Raw genomic sequence first — 15,327 nt, forward strand, 5'->3', positions numbered from 1 at the left:
GCTAGACTTCATTTCCCAAGCTCCCCGGCAGTCAGGCATGGCCACATGCCTGAGTTCCAGCTGCAGGCAGGAAGTTCACATTTCCATTTCCAGGCCTAGTAGCCCTTACAAAACCTCCAGAGCACCCTCTTCCCTCTTCTTTCTCCTTTGCTGATTCAATGCAGACAAGCGCATCAATCCTCCAGTGCAGGCTCTTCCCTGTTCCTTCTCCTGTGCTGACATGAGGCAGACAAGTACATGGGCCCCAGAAGCCACACGCTGAAGATGGCAGAGCTATAAATGGAAGGAATCTGGGTTCCTCAATCACTGCTTGTTGGAGGGCCACCTGCTAACCAGGAACTCCTAGTTTTAACTTTATGTCAGCCAACAATTAAACTTCTACTGAGTTAAGTTAATGAAATGTTAGTGTTTGTCTCCGTAAAAGCTACTATCATCTAATTAACATAATTTTCTTATTTGCAAAGCGGGAATAATATTATGAGAATTAAGCAGCACAGTACATGGCACATAGTAACTACTATAAAATATTCATTATCATTATAGACTATTTTCATTAGGTTCAAATTCAATTGCCCTCTCTTGTAAATTTGACCTTACCCTTAAGACTCAAAGTGCTAATACTTAGGAAATCTTATTTCTAGCCCCTGATGAGCTTTCTCTTCATATGCCACAAAATAATTTAGCACCATATAAAACGTTGTCTTGTTTGCATCATGTCTGTTGAAAAACTATACACATTTGAGGGCAGAAACATTGCTATTCCACCTTCTGTGTCCGGGAACACTGCTAAGATTGTAGCTGACTGACCATCAAGTCCATGTGTGGCAGCAGGCCACCAGTCACAGGGCCACGGGTATCCACCGGGATAGGCTCTAGCTGACTAGAGCTATAGGCTCAGTGGGCTAGGAATTTAATGCTTTTATTATTGAACGGATAAAAGAATGAATGAATTAATGAAGGTAATTTAATTATGCTCCTTGGTCGTCAATGAGCCTTCTGGTTTTCAAATCCTTCCTACTGTTCAAAAGAGCAGACGGAAGCATGGGAAGGGTCGCCGAAATGTATTACCAGTGCTGAACCACAGAAGCACGGCTGACAGTGCAAGGCAGTACCTTTGTGAATTACCCTTGAACTGGAATTTAACACACAAATATAGCAGAGATTAAAACGAAAGCCTTACCTCACCATGTTCAAGGAGCTGTTTTCTGGAATAAAAAACATTCTGTATTTATTGAATGTCCACTATGATTACATAAAAATAAACTGCATTTATTTGTTCTTAGATTTAAAAAATTTGATTCTCTCTAAACTATTCAGTAACACGAATAAAAAAAATAAAAATGTTAGACAATATCACTAAAAATTACAGCAACATGAAGGCAGGATTGACAGTCATCCTATTTAAGGTATATAAAAAAGCCATGCTTTGGTTAAGATAAAATAGGTTTTACTGATTGCAGGAGATTGTACCTCTGTGAGAATTTTTAAAAAAGAATTTATATTAAATATTCAACCATGACAAGCATATATATTGTTTTAGGTAAGTAGTGCTGGACTTTTGAGTTACTTTCATTTTTGACAACTATAGGTACCATGAACATCCTTGTACATAAAACCCTGAGCATCCCTGAATACTTCCTCAGAATAAATTTCTAGAATAAACATTATTGGGTAAATCATATAAATATTTTTATTTCTAGAAAAGCTTATGTCTAAAAGTTTACAAGATTTGTATGGTGTACCTACTGAGCTCTAGGCACTGTGCAGGGAACACAGCATAAACAGTATAAACATTGCCCTTCTTCTCTTAGGCTGCATGTTAGACTCATACAACAGGTACAGAACTATTTCACTGTTCCGCTGAGAAGACTGGAGACTTCAGTTTTACATGCAGAGAGGCCTTCTTCTAATATGGATTTTGGGGTTGGAGAGAAAAGTTACACAGTTCAAGTAAGAAAGTAAGAAGTAAGGGAAGTTCAAGGGCACACACAGATCCAGAGATTTTTTTTACTTTTTATTTTTTATTTTTAAAGGCTGGTCAGAGGAAGGCCTGTCAGGAAAGCATTACAATCACCAAATTACTCTGCTTCCATTGAGGCCCCTTCCTGACTTGCTCAGTGGAGGGAGGGGCCAGGGGGTCTGGCTTCCCACTGGTCCTGAAATCTGGGCACAACAGAATGCTGCAGTGAATTGCCTTGTGCAGAGGAGAGGCCTTGAGAATAGCCACTGATGTGAATAAATCTAGTAGCTAATTTAAAATGTGAATATACAACCAAATCTGCAAACAGAAAAATTAATAGATAAAAATTAAAGAAATTAAATTGATAAAAAGCAACAACAGATTTTCAAAAAAGAGAGGCTAAGCACAAGATGAAGAGACCCTACAATTCTCTGAGGTAAAGAAAGATGTGAATGTTCAGATTTAAATGTCCTACAAGTTAACAAACATATAAAGTACACACACAGCCACACGTACATATGCACATGCATATCTTAAAACCCTATAAATTTCCAGAGAGCAAAACTTTATATAAAATTTCTCATGTGTAGGGGCTCAGTTGGTTGAGCGTCCAACTCTTGATTTTGGCTCAGGTCATGATCTCACCGTTCATGGGTTTGAGCCCTGGCTCAGGCTGTGTGCTGACAGCATGGAGTATGCTTGGGATTCTTTCTCTTCCTTTCTGCCCCTCCCCAGCCTATGCACTCTCTCGCACTCTCTCTCTTAAAATAAACAAACTTAAAAAAATTCTCATCTGTAATGCTCAATGCTAGAAAACGATAAAGCAACATCTACAAAATGCTGAAAAAAATCCCAGGAATACCTATTAAACAAACCATCAACTTAATGTGAGGGCTAAGTAAAGGTATTTTTCAAACAAGAAAGCACTCAGAAACCCTTGGGAGGAAAACACTGCGGCACCACTCCCAGTAGGAGCTGCCGTTGCACCACTCCGGAGGCAGGGCTGCCGTCCCGCACAAGCCCTCACACAAGCCCTGTGCACATCAGGTAGAGAGACGTGGCCACTCTGCGTACACCAGCATTTCAGACCTCTGTGGCTGCTCTGCAAACACCAATGCCTCAGGTGTGAAACCAATGCTGCTGCAGGCTAGCCAGAACCCCAGACCCACTGTTGCTTTATGAGTGCCTGCACTCCAGACCCCAGCCTTGCGGTCATCTGATGCACATCCGTGTCCTGCAAATTGTCACCAACGTGAGCCAGCCAGTGCCCCGCACCCTGAAGCCATTGTTTCTCCATGAATGCCCAGGCTGCAGTCCCCGAATTGTGCCTGCTCCACGTACACTCACATCTTAGGAACCAGATTCACCACTACAGGGGGCTAGCCAGAACTGCTGGAGCCCAGAGCCACCATTGCTCTGCAAGCACACGAGTTCCAATCCCCAGCAACACAGCTGTCCCATGGTCACCCACGCATCAAACACCACTGCCACCATGACCACAAGGGCACCCACAAGACAAACCCAGTGCCAAAGGAGATACCGGTGGTCAAGATACCTTGACCACAATGTGCACCATGGGAGAAAAGATCAAGTGGTCCCCAGAAGTTTCACCACTGCAGATCCCAGCAGATCACCACCATTACAGACATCCACAGCCTTGGTCATTGAAGATGCCTGCAATCTTCACTGATGCTAACCTCAGCTGATAGAGCTGCACAAATACTACAGTGTTGAGCCTTCCCCAAGAATGGAAACAGCACACCTTACCTGGCTCCTTGCACCCACCTGCAGGTAAAGGTCTTTCCTTACCAAACCAGACCCTAAAATCTGAAAGAGGTGATTCCTCCATCAAATTGAAGAGATCAAGGCAAGGCTACAAGAAATGAAAAATCATGGAAGTATAACACAGTCAAAGGAACACAATAATTTTCCAGTAACTGACCCCACAGAAATGGAGATCTGTGGACTGCCAAAGAATTCAAAATAATTGTTTTAAGAAAGATCAGTGAAGTACAGAGAGTGCAGACAACTAAATAAAATTAGGAAAACAATACATGAATAAAACAAGAAGTTCAACAGCTAGAAATTATAAAAAGAACCAAACAAATTCTAGAGCCAAAAAATACAATAAATTAAATGAAAAATGCAATATACAGCATCAATACCATACCTGATCAAGCAGAAGCAAAAATATGGGAACTTGAAAAGTGATTAATTTGAAATTATCCAGTGAGAAGAGAAAAAAAAAAGAATGAAAATGAGTGAAGAACGTTTATGTGAATTATGGAACACCATCAGAAGAAACAATATTTATATTATGGCAGTCCAAGAAGGAGAAGAGAAAGGACAGGAATCTTATTTAAAGATCAGCTGAAAACTTGCCAAATCTGGAGAGAGATCTAGATATCCAAGCACACGAGGCTCCAGGTACCAATACAAATTAACCACCCCCCCAAATTCACTAGACCCATCATAATGAAAGTGTCAAAACTAAAGACAAAGAATAAACTGTCAAAGCAGTAATTATCTCATAAAAGGGAACCCCCCTAAGGCCATTAGCAGATTTCTCAGCAGAAACCTTGCAGGTCATAAGAAATTAAATTGATTTAAGATGTTATATTCAAAATGCTCACACTAAAAAATCTGCCAACAAAGCAGGACATCTGGGTGGCTCAGGTGGTTAAGCGCCTGACTCTTGATTTCGGCTCAGGTCACCATCTCATGGTGAGACTGAGCCCCATGCTGGGTTCTCTGCTGCTGGCGCAGAGTCTGCTTAGAATTCTCTTTCTCCCCCTTCCTCTCTCACAAAAATAAGAAATCTAAAAAAAATCTGCCAACTAAGAACACTTTACCCAGCAATGCTATCCCTCAGATAAAATGAAATAACTTTCTCAGACAAACAAAAGCTGAGTGAGTTCATCACCACTAGACTTGCCTTAAAAAAATGCTAAAGAAGTTATTTATGCCACAATGAAAGAATGCTAATTAGTAACCTAAACATATATGAAAATATGAAACTCACTGTAAAGTTAACTACACAAATTAGGAATACTCTAACGTTGTAATAGTGGTATATAATCACTTAACTCTAGCATAAAAGTAAAAAGACAAAAGTATTTAAAAATAAATACAGCCATAATAATTTGTTAATGGATACCACGCAGAAAGATCTAAATTGTGACATCAAAAGGATAAAAAGGGGAAGTGAAAGAAAAAAGCTGAGATTTTGTATGTGATTGAAGTTAAGTTTTTATTGGCTTAAAAGAGACACTTACAAGATGTATTATGTAATAAGCCTCATGAGCACCGTAAAGCAAACAACTACAGTAGATACACAAAAGATTAAGAGAAAGGAAACAAAGCATACCAGTATGGAAAAGGAAGACAGCATGAGAAGAAGAAAGGAACTATGAAACAGAAAGCATCTAGGTGGCAAAACAAGTCCTTATCTATCAACAATTATTTTAAATGTAAATGAATTTAATTCTCCAACCCAAAGACAGAGAGTGGTTAAACAAATTATACATAATTTAATTTATTTAGGTGTTTTGATGTTGGATGCATACAGATTTATAGATGTAGACGTATATATGTAAAATGGTTGTAAGAGCATGTGATTCTTGATCTTGGGGTTGTGAGTTCAAGTCCCACATGAGGTGTACAGATAATTTAAATAAAAAATTTTTTAAAAAAGAAACTCATTTTAGCTTTATGGACACACATAAAGTGAAAGTGAAGGGATGAGAAAAGATATTCCACTCAGATGGAAACAAAAAGAAAGCAGGGGTAACTCTATATATCATATATGTGTGTGTGTGTGTATATATATATATGTATATATATATATATATATATGCATATTCATACATATCATACATACATATGCATACTATATAAGCATCATATATATATGTATATATATATATATGCATACATATATATGTGTGTGTATATATATATGCCTGTATATATATATATATATATATATATATGTGATAGACATATATACCTATACATATGTATATATACATCTATATCTATAAATCTATATGCATCCAACATCAAAACACCTAAATAAATTAAGCAAATATAAATAGATCAGAGAGGAGAATGAGAAAGCAATGCAAAACAGTAGAGGATTTCAATACCAATTTCAACAATGGATGGATCATCCAGACAGAAAATCAATGAGTAAATATTGGACTTGAACTACACTTTAGACCAAATGGACCTAACAAATATATACAGAGCATTTCATCAACAGCAGTAGAATACACATTCTCCTCAGATGCACACAGAACATTCTCTAGGATAGATCCTATGTTAGGTCACAGAACAGGTCAATAAATTTAAGAAGACTAAAATCATAACAAGTATCTTTTCTGACCACAATAGTAGGACATTAGAAAATCAATAATAGTAGGAAAGAAAGAAAATTCATAAATACATGGAAATTAAACAACCTAATCCTGAACAATCGATGGATCAAAGAAGAAATCAAAAGAAAATAAAAAATATCTTGAAACAAATGAAATAAAAACACAACATACCAAAACATGGAATGAAGCAAAAGCAGTTCTAAGAGGGGAGCTTATCCTGGTAAATGCCTATATTAAGAAAAAAATATTTCAAATAAACAATTATATACCTCAAGGAAGTAGAAGAACAAATGAAGCCCAACATTACCGACAGGAAAGAAATAACAAAGATCATAATAGAAATAAATGAAGTAAGAGACAAGAAACAATAGAAAACATCAATAAAACTAAGAGCTAGTTTTTTTGAAAAGACAAACAAAATTAATAAGCCTTTAGTAAGACTAAGAAAAAAAACAGAAGATTTAAATAAATAAAATCACAAATGAAAGTGGGGACATTAAAATTGATACCACAAAAATACAAAGGATCATAAGAGACTACTATGAACAATTATACACCAACAAATTGGACATCTCAAAGAAACATATTCCTAGAAACATACAACCTACAAAGACTGAATTACAAAGCAATAGAAAATCTGAATAGACTTAAAACTAGTAAGAAGACTTAATAAGTAACCAAAAATCTCCCCACAAAAAGAAGTGGAGGGCAGATGGCTACACTGGAGAATTCTACCAAACATTTAAATAAGGATTAATGCTAATCCTTCTAAAATTTTTCCAACAAATTTAAGAGGAAGGAACACTCCCAATCTCATTTTATAAGGCTGGCATTACCCTCATACTGAAGCAAGACAAGGATGATAAAAGAAAAGAATATTGTAGGCCAATATCCCTGATGAACATAGATGCAAAAAACTTCAACAAATACCAGAAACCTAATTCAACATCATATTAAAAGGACCACACACCATGAGTAGGTGGGATTTATCTTTGCAATGCTAGGATAGTACAATACATACAAATCAATAAATTTGATGTGCCACTTTAACAGAATGAAGAATAAAAACCATCTGAGTATCTCAACAGACACAGAAAAAGCATTTGACAAAATTCGAAACCCCTCCATGATAAAAATTCTCAACAAATTAGGTACAAAAGGAATGTACCTCAACACAATAAAGGCACACAGCTAACTTCATACTCAATGTTGAAAACCTCAAAAACTTTTCCACGAAGATCAGGAACAAGACACGGATGCCCACTCTATTTCCCTCCAGCACTGTATTGGAAGTCCTAACCAGGGCAATTAGGCAAGAAAAATAAAAAAAAGAAATAAGAAAGGGAGAAGTAAAACTATGTTTGCAGATGATGTGACCTTACGTACAGAAAACCCTAAAGACCCCACCAAAAAACTGTTAAAACTAATAAATGAATTCAGTAAATTTGTGGAATACAAAGTTAACATATAAAAATCAGTTGCATTTCCACACAATCACAGTGAACTATCTGAACGGGTAATTTAGAAAGCAATCTCATTTATAATAGCATCAAAAACAATAAAGCACGTAGGAAGGAGTACACTTCACCAAGGAGAGACCTCTACACTGACGACTGTAAGACGCTGATGAAAGAAACTGAAGACTACACAAATAGAAAGATATCCTATGTTCTTGGTTTGGAAGAATTAATGTTAAAATATCCATACTACCCAAAGCAATCTACAGATTCAAAGCAATCCCAATCAAAATTCCAATGACATTTTTCACAGATACAGAAAGATTGATCCCAAATTTCATATGGAACAACAAAAGACCCTGAATTTCCAAGATAATCTTGGGAAAGCAGAATGAAGCTGCAGGTATTGTAGTTATTGACTTCAAACTATATCACAAAAGTACAGTAATCAAAACAGTATGGTACATGCATAAAAGTGGATACATGGACCAATGAAACAGAATATAGAGTCCCCAAATAAACTTATGTGTATATGGTCAATTTATCTTTGATAAGGGCACTAACACACAATGGGAAAAGAATAGTGTCTTCAATAAATGATGCTTAGAAAACTGGATATTCACATGTAAAAGAATGAAATTAAACTCCTATTTTATAACACTCACAAAAATTAAGTTGAAATGGATGAAAAGCTTAAATGTAATACTTCAAACCATAAAACTCCTATGAGAAAAAACGGGGAAAAACCTCCTTGACATCAATCTTCACAATGATTTTTTGAGTCTGACACCAAAAGCACCATCAACAAAAGCAAAAATAAACCAGTGGGACCACATCAACTAAAATGTTTCTGCACAGCAAAGGAAACAATCAACAAAATGAAAAGGCAACCTATGGAAGGGGTGAAAATATTTGCAAACTGTGTATCTGATAAGGAGTTAATAGCTGAAGTAAATAAGGAACTCATACAACCCAATGGTGATAAATAAATAAATAATCTGATTTAAACATGGGCAAAAGACCTGAAGAGACATTTTTTTCTGAAGGAGAACAGGAAAAATGCAAAGTGCTCAATTTCATTAATCATCCAGGAAATACAATTCCGAACCACAACGAGATATCACCTCACTACTATTGGAATGGCTATAATCAAAGACAAAAGATACGTGCTGATGAGGACACAGAGAAAAGGGAAACCCTGTGTACAGCTGGTGGGAATGTAAATTGGTACAGTCATTATGGAAAGCGGTATTGGAGGCTCCTCAAAAAACTAAAAAGAGAACTGACATACGATCCAGCCGTCCTACCCCTGGGAACATATCCAAAGGAATCAAAATCCATATTTTGAAGAGATATCTACACTTCCATGTTCATGGCAGCATTGTTCATAATAGCCAAGATATAGAAGCAGCTGAAGTGTCTGTCACTGAACACATGGATAAAGAATATGTGGTATATGTAAGCAAGGGAATATTATTCAGTCTTAAAAACAAAAAAGGGAATACTGCCATTTATGACAACATGGATGAACCAGGAGGGCATTAAGCTAGGTGACATAGGTCAAAGAAAGACAAATCCTTTATGGTATCACATATATGTGGAGTCTAAAAAAGAAAAAAAAAAAAAGTAAATTCAGAAACAGAGTAGAATGGTGGTTGCCAGAGGCTGTGGGGTGGGGGCTGATGCAGGTGATGTTCATCAAAAGATACAAACTTTTAGTTGTAAGATGAATAAGTTCTGAGAAACGAATGTACAGAATAGTGACTATAGTTAATAATACTGTATTGTATACTTAAAGTTTGCTGAGAGTAAGGATCTTAAGCATTCTCATATACAAAAAGGTAACTGAGAGGTGATATAGGTGTTAGATGTATTAATTAACTTGATTGTGGTGATCATTTTGCAATATATATGTACATCAAGTCATTGTGTTGTACACTTTAAATATATACTTATTACTTGGCAAAAAATAAACATTATGAAAGAAAATATGAGGAAGTAATTTAATGATTTTGATGTGGGTGTTTCTAAGGAACAAATTAACACAGAAAATGTATAGTTGTGACTGTACAGAAATTCTAAACTTCTCTATAAAGCAAAGACCATTAATAAACTATAAATTGACATCCTAGAAGAAATGTTATACATGTAATAGGCAAAAGGTTACTGTCTATAATATAAATTAAAATACCCTACAAATCAATTTTCAAATGGTCAAGAGATACAAATACACCAGTCATTTGAAAGATGTAAAACTTCCCTGGTAAAGACGGATAAAAGAAAATGAGCCCCCCGCTTCCCCCCACCTTTTTTTTTTTTTTTTTTTAACCTGTCAGAAAAAGTTCAGTTTGATAACACTGGTGTTCATGGAGATACAGAGAAATGGACACTCCCATCATAAGTTCTCAGGATTTATCAAATTATAAACATTTATAAATTATGGTTCAAAAGTCCCATTTCAAATATTCTAATACTAAATATTCTAAATATTCAAATAAGTATGCAAAGAAATATGTACAGAAATGTTCATTACTCTTAGCACTTGCTGTTATGACAAAAAGATAAATATAATCTTAACGCCCATTGATGAGAGACTAGCTAAGTACTTGGTAATCACTCATATGAGGAACAATAAAATGTGGAGACCACTACAAAGTATGAGGAAGATCTAGGCAGATACCCAAGATAAGCTGTTAAATAAAAATAAAAAGTTACATAACAATAATATTGATTCTATTTTTTATAAAACTATTGTGTTTTTAGAAGTGTTTTCTAGAATGATACATATGAAGCCATTTGCGATCAGCACCAATGAGTAGTAGCTCTAAGGGAGGGAAACATTTCCTCTTTTCTTGAAATATTATTTCATCTGAATGTATTACTGTACACATGTATTATTTTTGTAATTTAAAAAACTCCTCTGCCCATACACACACACAAGGCTGTCACTTTCAGGACTGTAATCAACTCCTTCCTTTGAGCTAAATATCTTCCAACCTTTGGTCCCCTCAAGTCTGTCCTCTTCCACACTGTACCCTCTCAAATAGTTGAAGACAGTCACAAAGTACTTCTCAATCCTCTATTATCCAATTAAATATCCCGGGTGCCATCATATATTCTTTATGTGAATAGTTCCCATGGCTCTAAAAACATTCTTTTTACTGCATCAAGGCATATTTCCCTGGTCTCTATCTGACCAGAACAAAGTCTATTAAGATTTAAGACCCAGAACATGGGTCTATTAAGAGCCTCGATTTGAATTTCAACAAATAAGATTTAACCATTTCAAACACAGAGTTCTGTTTAGCTCTTCTAGCAACCATATGAAATGCTTTACTGAAAATACAAGCATGGGGTATGGAGCTCATGGAAACTCTCTGTACTAACTTCACAAATATTCCGTAAATCTAAAACTGTCCTAAAAATAAATTTCATTAAATACATCAAATTTAATGATACAGCTATAAGTATAAAATTTAATTTAAGATATTCCTCAGAAGGAAATTTTCTTCACAATCTACTTCTCATGTCTGGTAGCAATGTGTGATTTGAGTTATTTTACTCACATATGTTTAGCAATGTGTGATCTGAGTTATTTTACTCACATATGTTTATGCCATAATTCTAGTGACTTCACTAAAACCACCAAAAAAAAAAAAAAAAGTGATACAGCAAATGGCTTTACAATAAATGGAGAATAAACTATTTCATGATTATGCAGAAAAACAAATAATTATGTTTTCTCTGAAAGTCAAAAAAAAACCTGCCCAAATAAAACTTTAGCTTACTTCTGTTTATGGACTTTAAATTCTAGCCATATATTAAAGTTTAACTTGATTTAAACTTTAAATTAATTCAAATATAAGTATCTCCAAAACAGTCCAAACACATAAAAGAAATCTCTAAGAATAATATATTCAGTCTTTTAAGAGAACATCTAAGATTGGTTCATGTCTTTCTTAATCAAAATGCTGGTTTAATATACATTCATTTAATATTACAGTAGTTATTTAGCAAGTGAAAACAGTATGATTTAAAAACAATTATAATTACCTTTGATAGGTGTTTGCAGATAAGACACATAAAATATCACGAGTAGCCTGTGAATAGAATAAATTAAACTTTTCTAAGGAATTATGTGACATTTAAAATGCTCCAATTCATTAATGTAAACACCCCCACAAGGAAAAAGTATCTTAATTGTTAAAGTGAGTCCTCAGAAACACTTTAATCCCATCTTTGCCCCAGGCAAATATTTTCTTGCCGTTCTAAGTTCCTCTGCTATTAAAAAAAAGAAAGGAGTGTTGGAGTAAATCTTTTTAAAAAAAATGTTTATTCATTTTTGAGAGAGAGAGGGAGAGTGCACAAGGGGATGGGTGGGGGAGTAGGGACAGGGAGGGCAGAGAGAGAGGGGGACAGAGGATCCAAAGTGGGCTCCTTACAGCAGAAGAGCCCAATGCAGGGTTCAAACTCATGAACCATGAGACCATGACCTGAGCCAAAGTCTGCCGCTTAACCGACTGAGCTCCCCAGGCACCCCGCTGTTGAGATAAATCTTTAAGGTCCATTTCAACATTAAAATTCTAAGCCCTTACATGTGGACAACTCTTTACTAGAGTTTAAGTTTGTATTTTACTGGGAGGGAGGTGGGCTGAAAGTGGGGAATTAGTTTCTATAAAGGAGGCTGCTTCTCCCATGTACTTTCAGAGACGATCTTAACCTTCCACGCAAAGTGGGAAACTCTCCCCCACCCCTACCACCCCCCTCCAGACTCCATACACTGCAGTCCATAGTCCTGCTTCACTGAAACTCCAGATTATTATCAAATTAGTTATGGCATATCTGCTTCCCTGATCTCAGCCACGAGTGAGCACTGGGAAGGCCAGTGAGCACCTCTGACAATGTACCACAAGATGCTGAGGGAGGGAGGAGAGCAGGAGGAGTGAAGGGGAAGGTGGGGGCTAAATTGGGCCAAGGAGGCTTTAGCTACAATCCTATGCAACTTAAACAGTAAGATAAAAACCTTATGGGGAACTTAAAATTTTAAACTGTGAAGGATATGCACTTTACAACTTAGAAATAAACAATGAAAAAAATAGAGTGAAATTTGAACTCTAATTTAAAATTAAATCTAAGTTTAGAATCTTTAACTTCTCTCATTTGTTCAAGAGCATTTTTTATGGATGAATGTTTCAAGTGACATACATGAGATTCTAGTCACTTAGGCAAGCACGAAGCCTATTTGGTGGTATAGTTGATAGAATATATGCACTTAGGGGAGTTTAAGATTCTGTAGTGTCACAGAAAAATCATACTATATATGCCTTCTTTCTTTCTTCCCAGAAGCGACTTCACACAAGTGAAAATGTAAATTTAGATCAGAAATATCCTTGAGGTGAAAAAGAAACCACAATGGAACAAATAAAGATGAGGGGTTTACCTAGAGGCAGAAAGGAGTTAAGCTGCAGGGATGGGTGTGTGTGTGTGTGTGTGTGTGTGTGTGAGAGAGAGAGAGAGAGAGAGAGAAAGAGAGAAAGAGAGAAAGAGAGAGAGAGAGAGAACATGTTAATGCACATGCATGATTTGAGCTATGGTGTGTCTGGGGGCGAGTACTATGTTTATGAGTCTTGGATCTTAATTTTAAAAAATAGTAATAGTAGATCTAGCTCTCATCTTCTCCGATGCCAGCTATCTCCTCACTGAAGAGTTAATTCCTGCATTACCCCTTTAAGTGTAGCCTTGGAAGAATACCACCGTTTGCCATGATGGAATGGAAACAGGCTAGTGGAGAGCTAGGTGGAGCCCAGAGGACACTGCTCTAGTTTACCCATTCCTTCTCATTACCTCTATCCTCTTTCCAAGTGGTCCCTAGGGAACTGGGTCAAGGGAGAAACAACAGAGATCAAGGTAGAGACAGAGACTTCTCATAAATTGTTCACATTTTACATGAAAACACAGGAATGAGAAAATGTAGGAACTGCAACCACACACGCAAGGTATGCACCGTGACTTTACACATAGAAAACTAGTTGGATCAGGGCCACCCCTGGTATGGTGGCAGAGAGATGCTCCTGCTATCTACTTAAAAGTCTATGATAAATACATACTTGAAAGGGCTGGCCTACGCTGGCCGACTCCATCTTGTTCTGTGTCCTTCACCTTGACCACACCTCCTCCCCTTGAGTAACCCCCCCCTCCACCTGCCTAACAGGACTTGGACCCTTCCCCAGCCAATCGGCTGAGGCCATAGCCATTACCTCACTAACTGCCCCTAGGCCCCAATAAAACCTTTGTCCTTTTGAAACTCTCTCTCTCTCCCCGGTATCTCACCCCTGCTTCGGTGCAGGTAGGGGATTGAGCTCGAGCTAGCTCGAATAAAGGCTCTTTTGCTTTTACATCGGACTTGGCTCCCTGGTGGTCTTTTGGGATCACGAATTCTGGGCATAACAATACTGATTTAAGACGACTTGTAAACAAGTATCATAAAGATGGTTCAAAATTGCAAAAACCTAAGACCCAGGTTCTTTAGGCTTTCAGATATACCACTTCAAGACCAAGAAAATCTGTCACAGGTATTTTAGAATATTATTTCTTCTATCACTAATAATGTTTTCTTTTGTTGGGAAAACAGCGAACACACAATGATTTTTTAAAGAATGTGTGTAGAATTTCTCCTGTGAAGGTCTTAAAGCGGATTAAGACTTCTTTGAATCTGCTTTATATTTAAAAGCTACCAAACTGTCATCTTCCTTTCACAGCACCTATAACAATTGTAATTCTTTAGTTATTGTGTGATTATTTGCTTAATGCCCCACCCTGCACCCACACCCACCAGTAATGTAAGTTCCAAGATAGAAGCAGGCCTGTTTTATTTGTTCCAGTGGACTGACAATGTGAATATAGTTCATGGTACATAGTAAGTAACTGACAAATTTCTTTTGAAAGAATAAATAAGAATATCTTTTCTAATGAGGCTTTCTAAAACCCATATAATACTAGATAAAGATCTGAGTAAGAAATCTGTTTTATGGGGGAAGGGTTCATCCTAAAAATAAGATGGAATTCTGATAAGATGGAATTCTGAACTACAATTCTATTATAGCCCTTATCTTGAACCCAAAAGCAAATGATAACAAATTTTTAAATATACCTTTTTAAAGATAAAATAAGTAATCAACATAACAACTGGAAGCAATAATGTCTTTGTGTATCTCAATGGAGTCTGAAATAAAGCAAATTGTTCAAAAGTCATTTATTAAATTTTATATTAAGTGAGTAAAAACTTATGTCACAACGAAATTTCATAAAGGTAAAAATGTTTTTGCCATTAATATTATGTATATTTATCAATCTTTATCTTCTAATACAAGAATTAAAATTATAAAAAGTTATACAAATGCACCAAAGGTTTTAACGGTAAAAACTATTAAAACAAAAATTAGCTATATATTATTTTTCCCCTTCTTTTGGTTTTATCTTTCCTTTATTTATATATTAATTTTTAAATTTTGTGTTTACTGATCCCCAGGCC

At 36.2% G+C, this 15,327-nt stretch overlaps 1 protein-coding gene across 2 annotated transcripts in view; it reads right to left on the reverse strand.

The window, feature by feature from the left end:
* DPY19L2 (dpy-19 like 2) overlaps positions 1-15,327 on the reverse strand; it is a 95,968-nt gene that overhangs the window by 19,584 nt on the left and 61,057 nt on the right. For both annotated transcript variants that reach the window (XM_042921947.1, XM_042921939.1), the window contains 3 exons: positions 14,947-15,018; positions 11,850-11,896; positions 1,181-1,205 (listed from right to left, as the gene is read on the reverse strand). In XM_042921947.1, coding sequence (XP_042777881.1) covers positions 1,181-1,205; positions 11,850-11,896; positions 14,947-15,018 — 144 coding nt within the window. The remainder of the gene's footprint in view (positions 1-1,180; positions 1,206-11,849; positions 11,897-14,946; positions 15,019-15,327) is intronic.

The sequence above is a fragment of the Panthera leo genome, chromosome A2, assembly GCF_018350215.1.
Source record: "Panthera leo isolate Ple1 chromosome A2, P.leo_Ple1_pat1.1, whole genome shotgun sequence".
Classification (NCBI taxonomy): Eukaryota; Metazoa; Chordata; class Mammalia; order Carnivora; family Felidae; genus Panthera; species Panthera leo.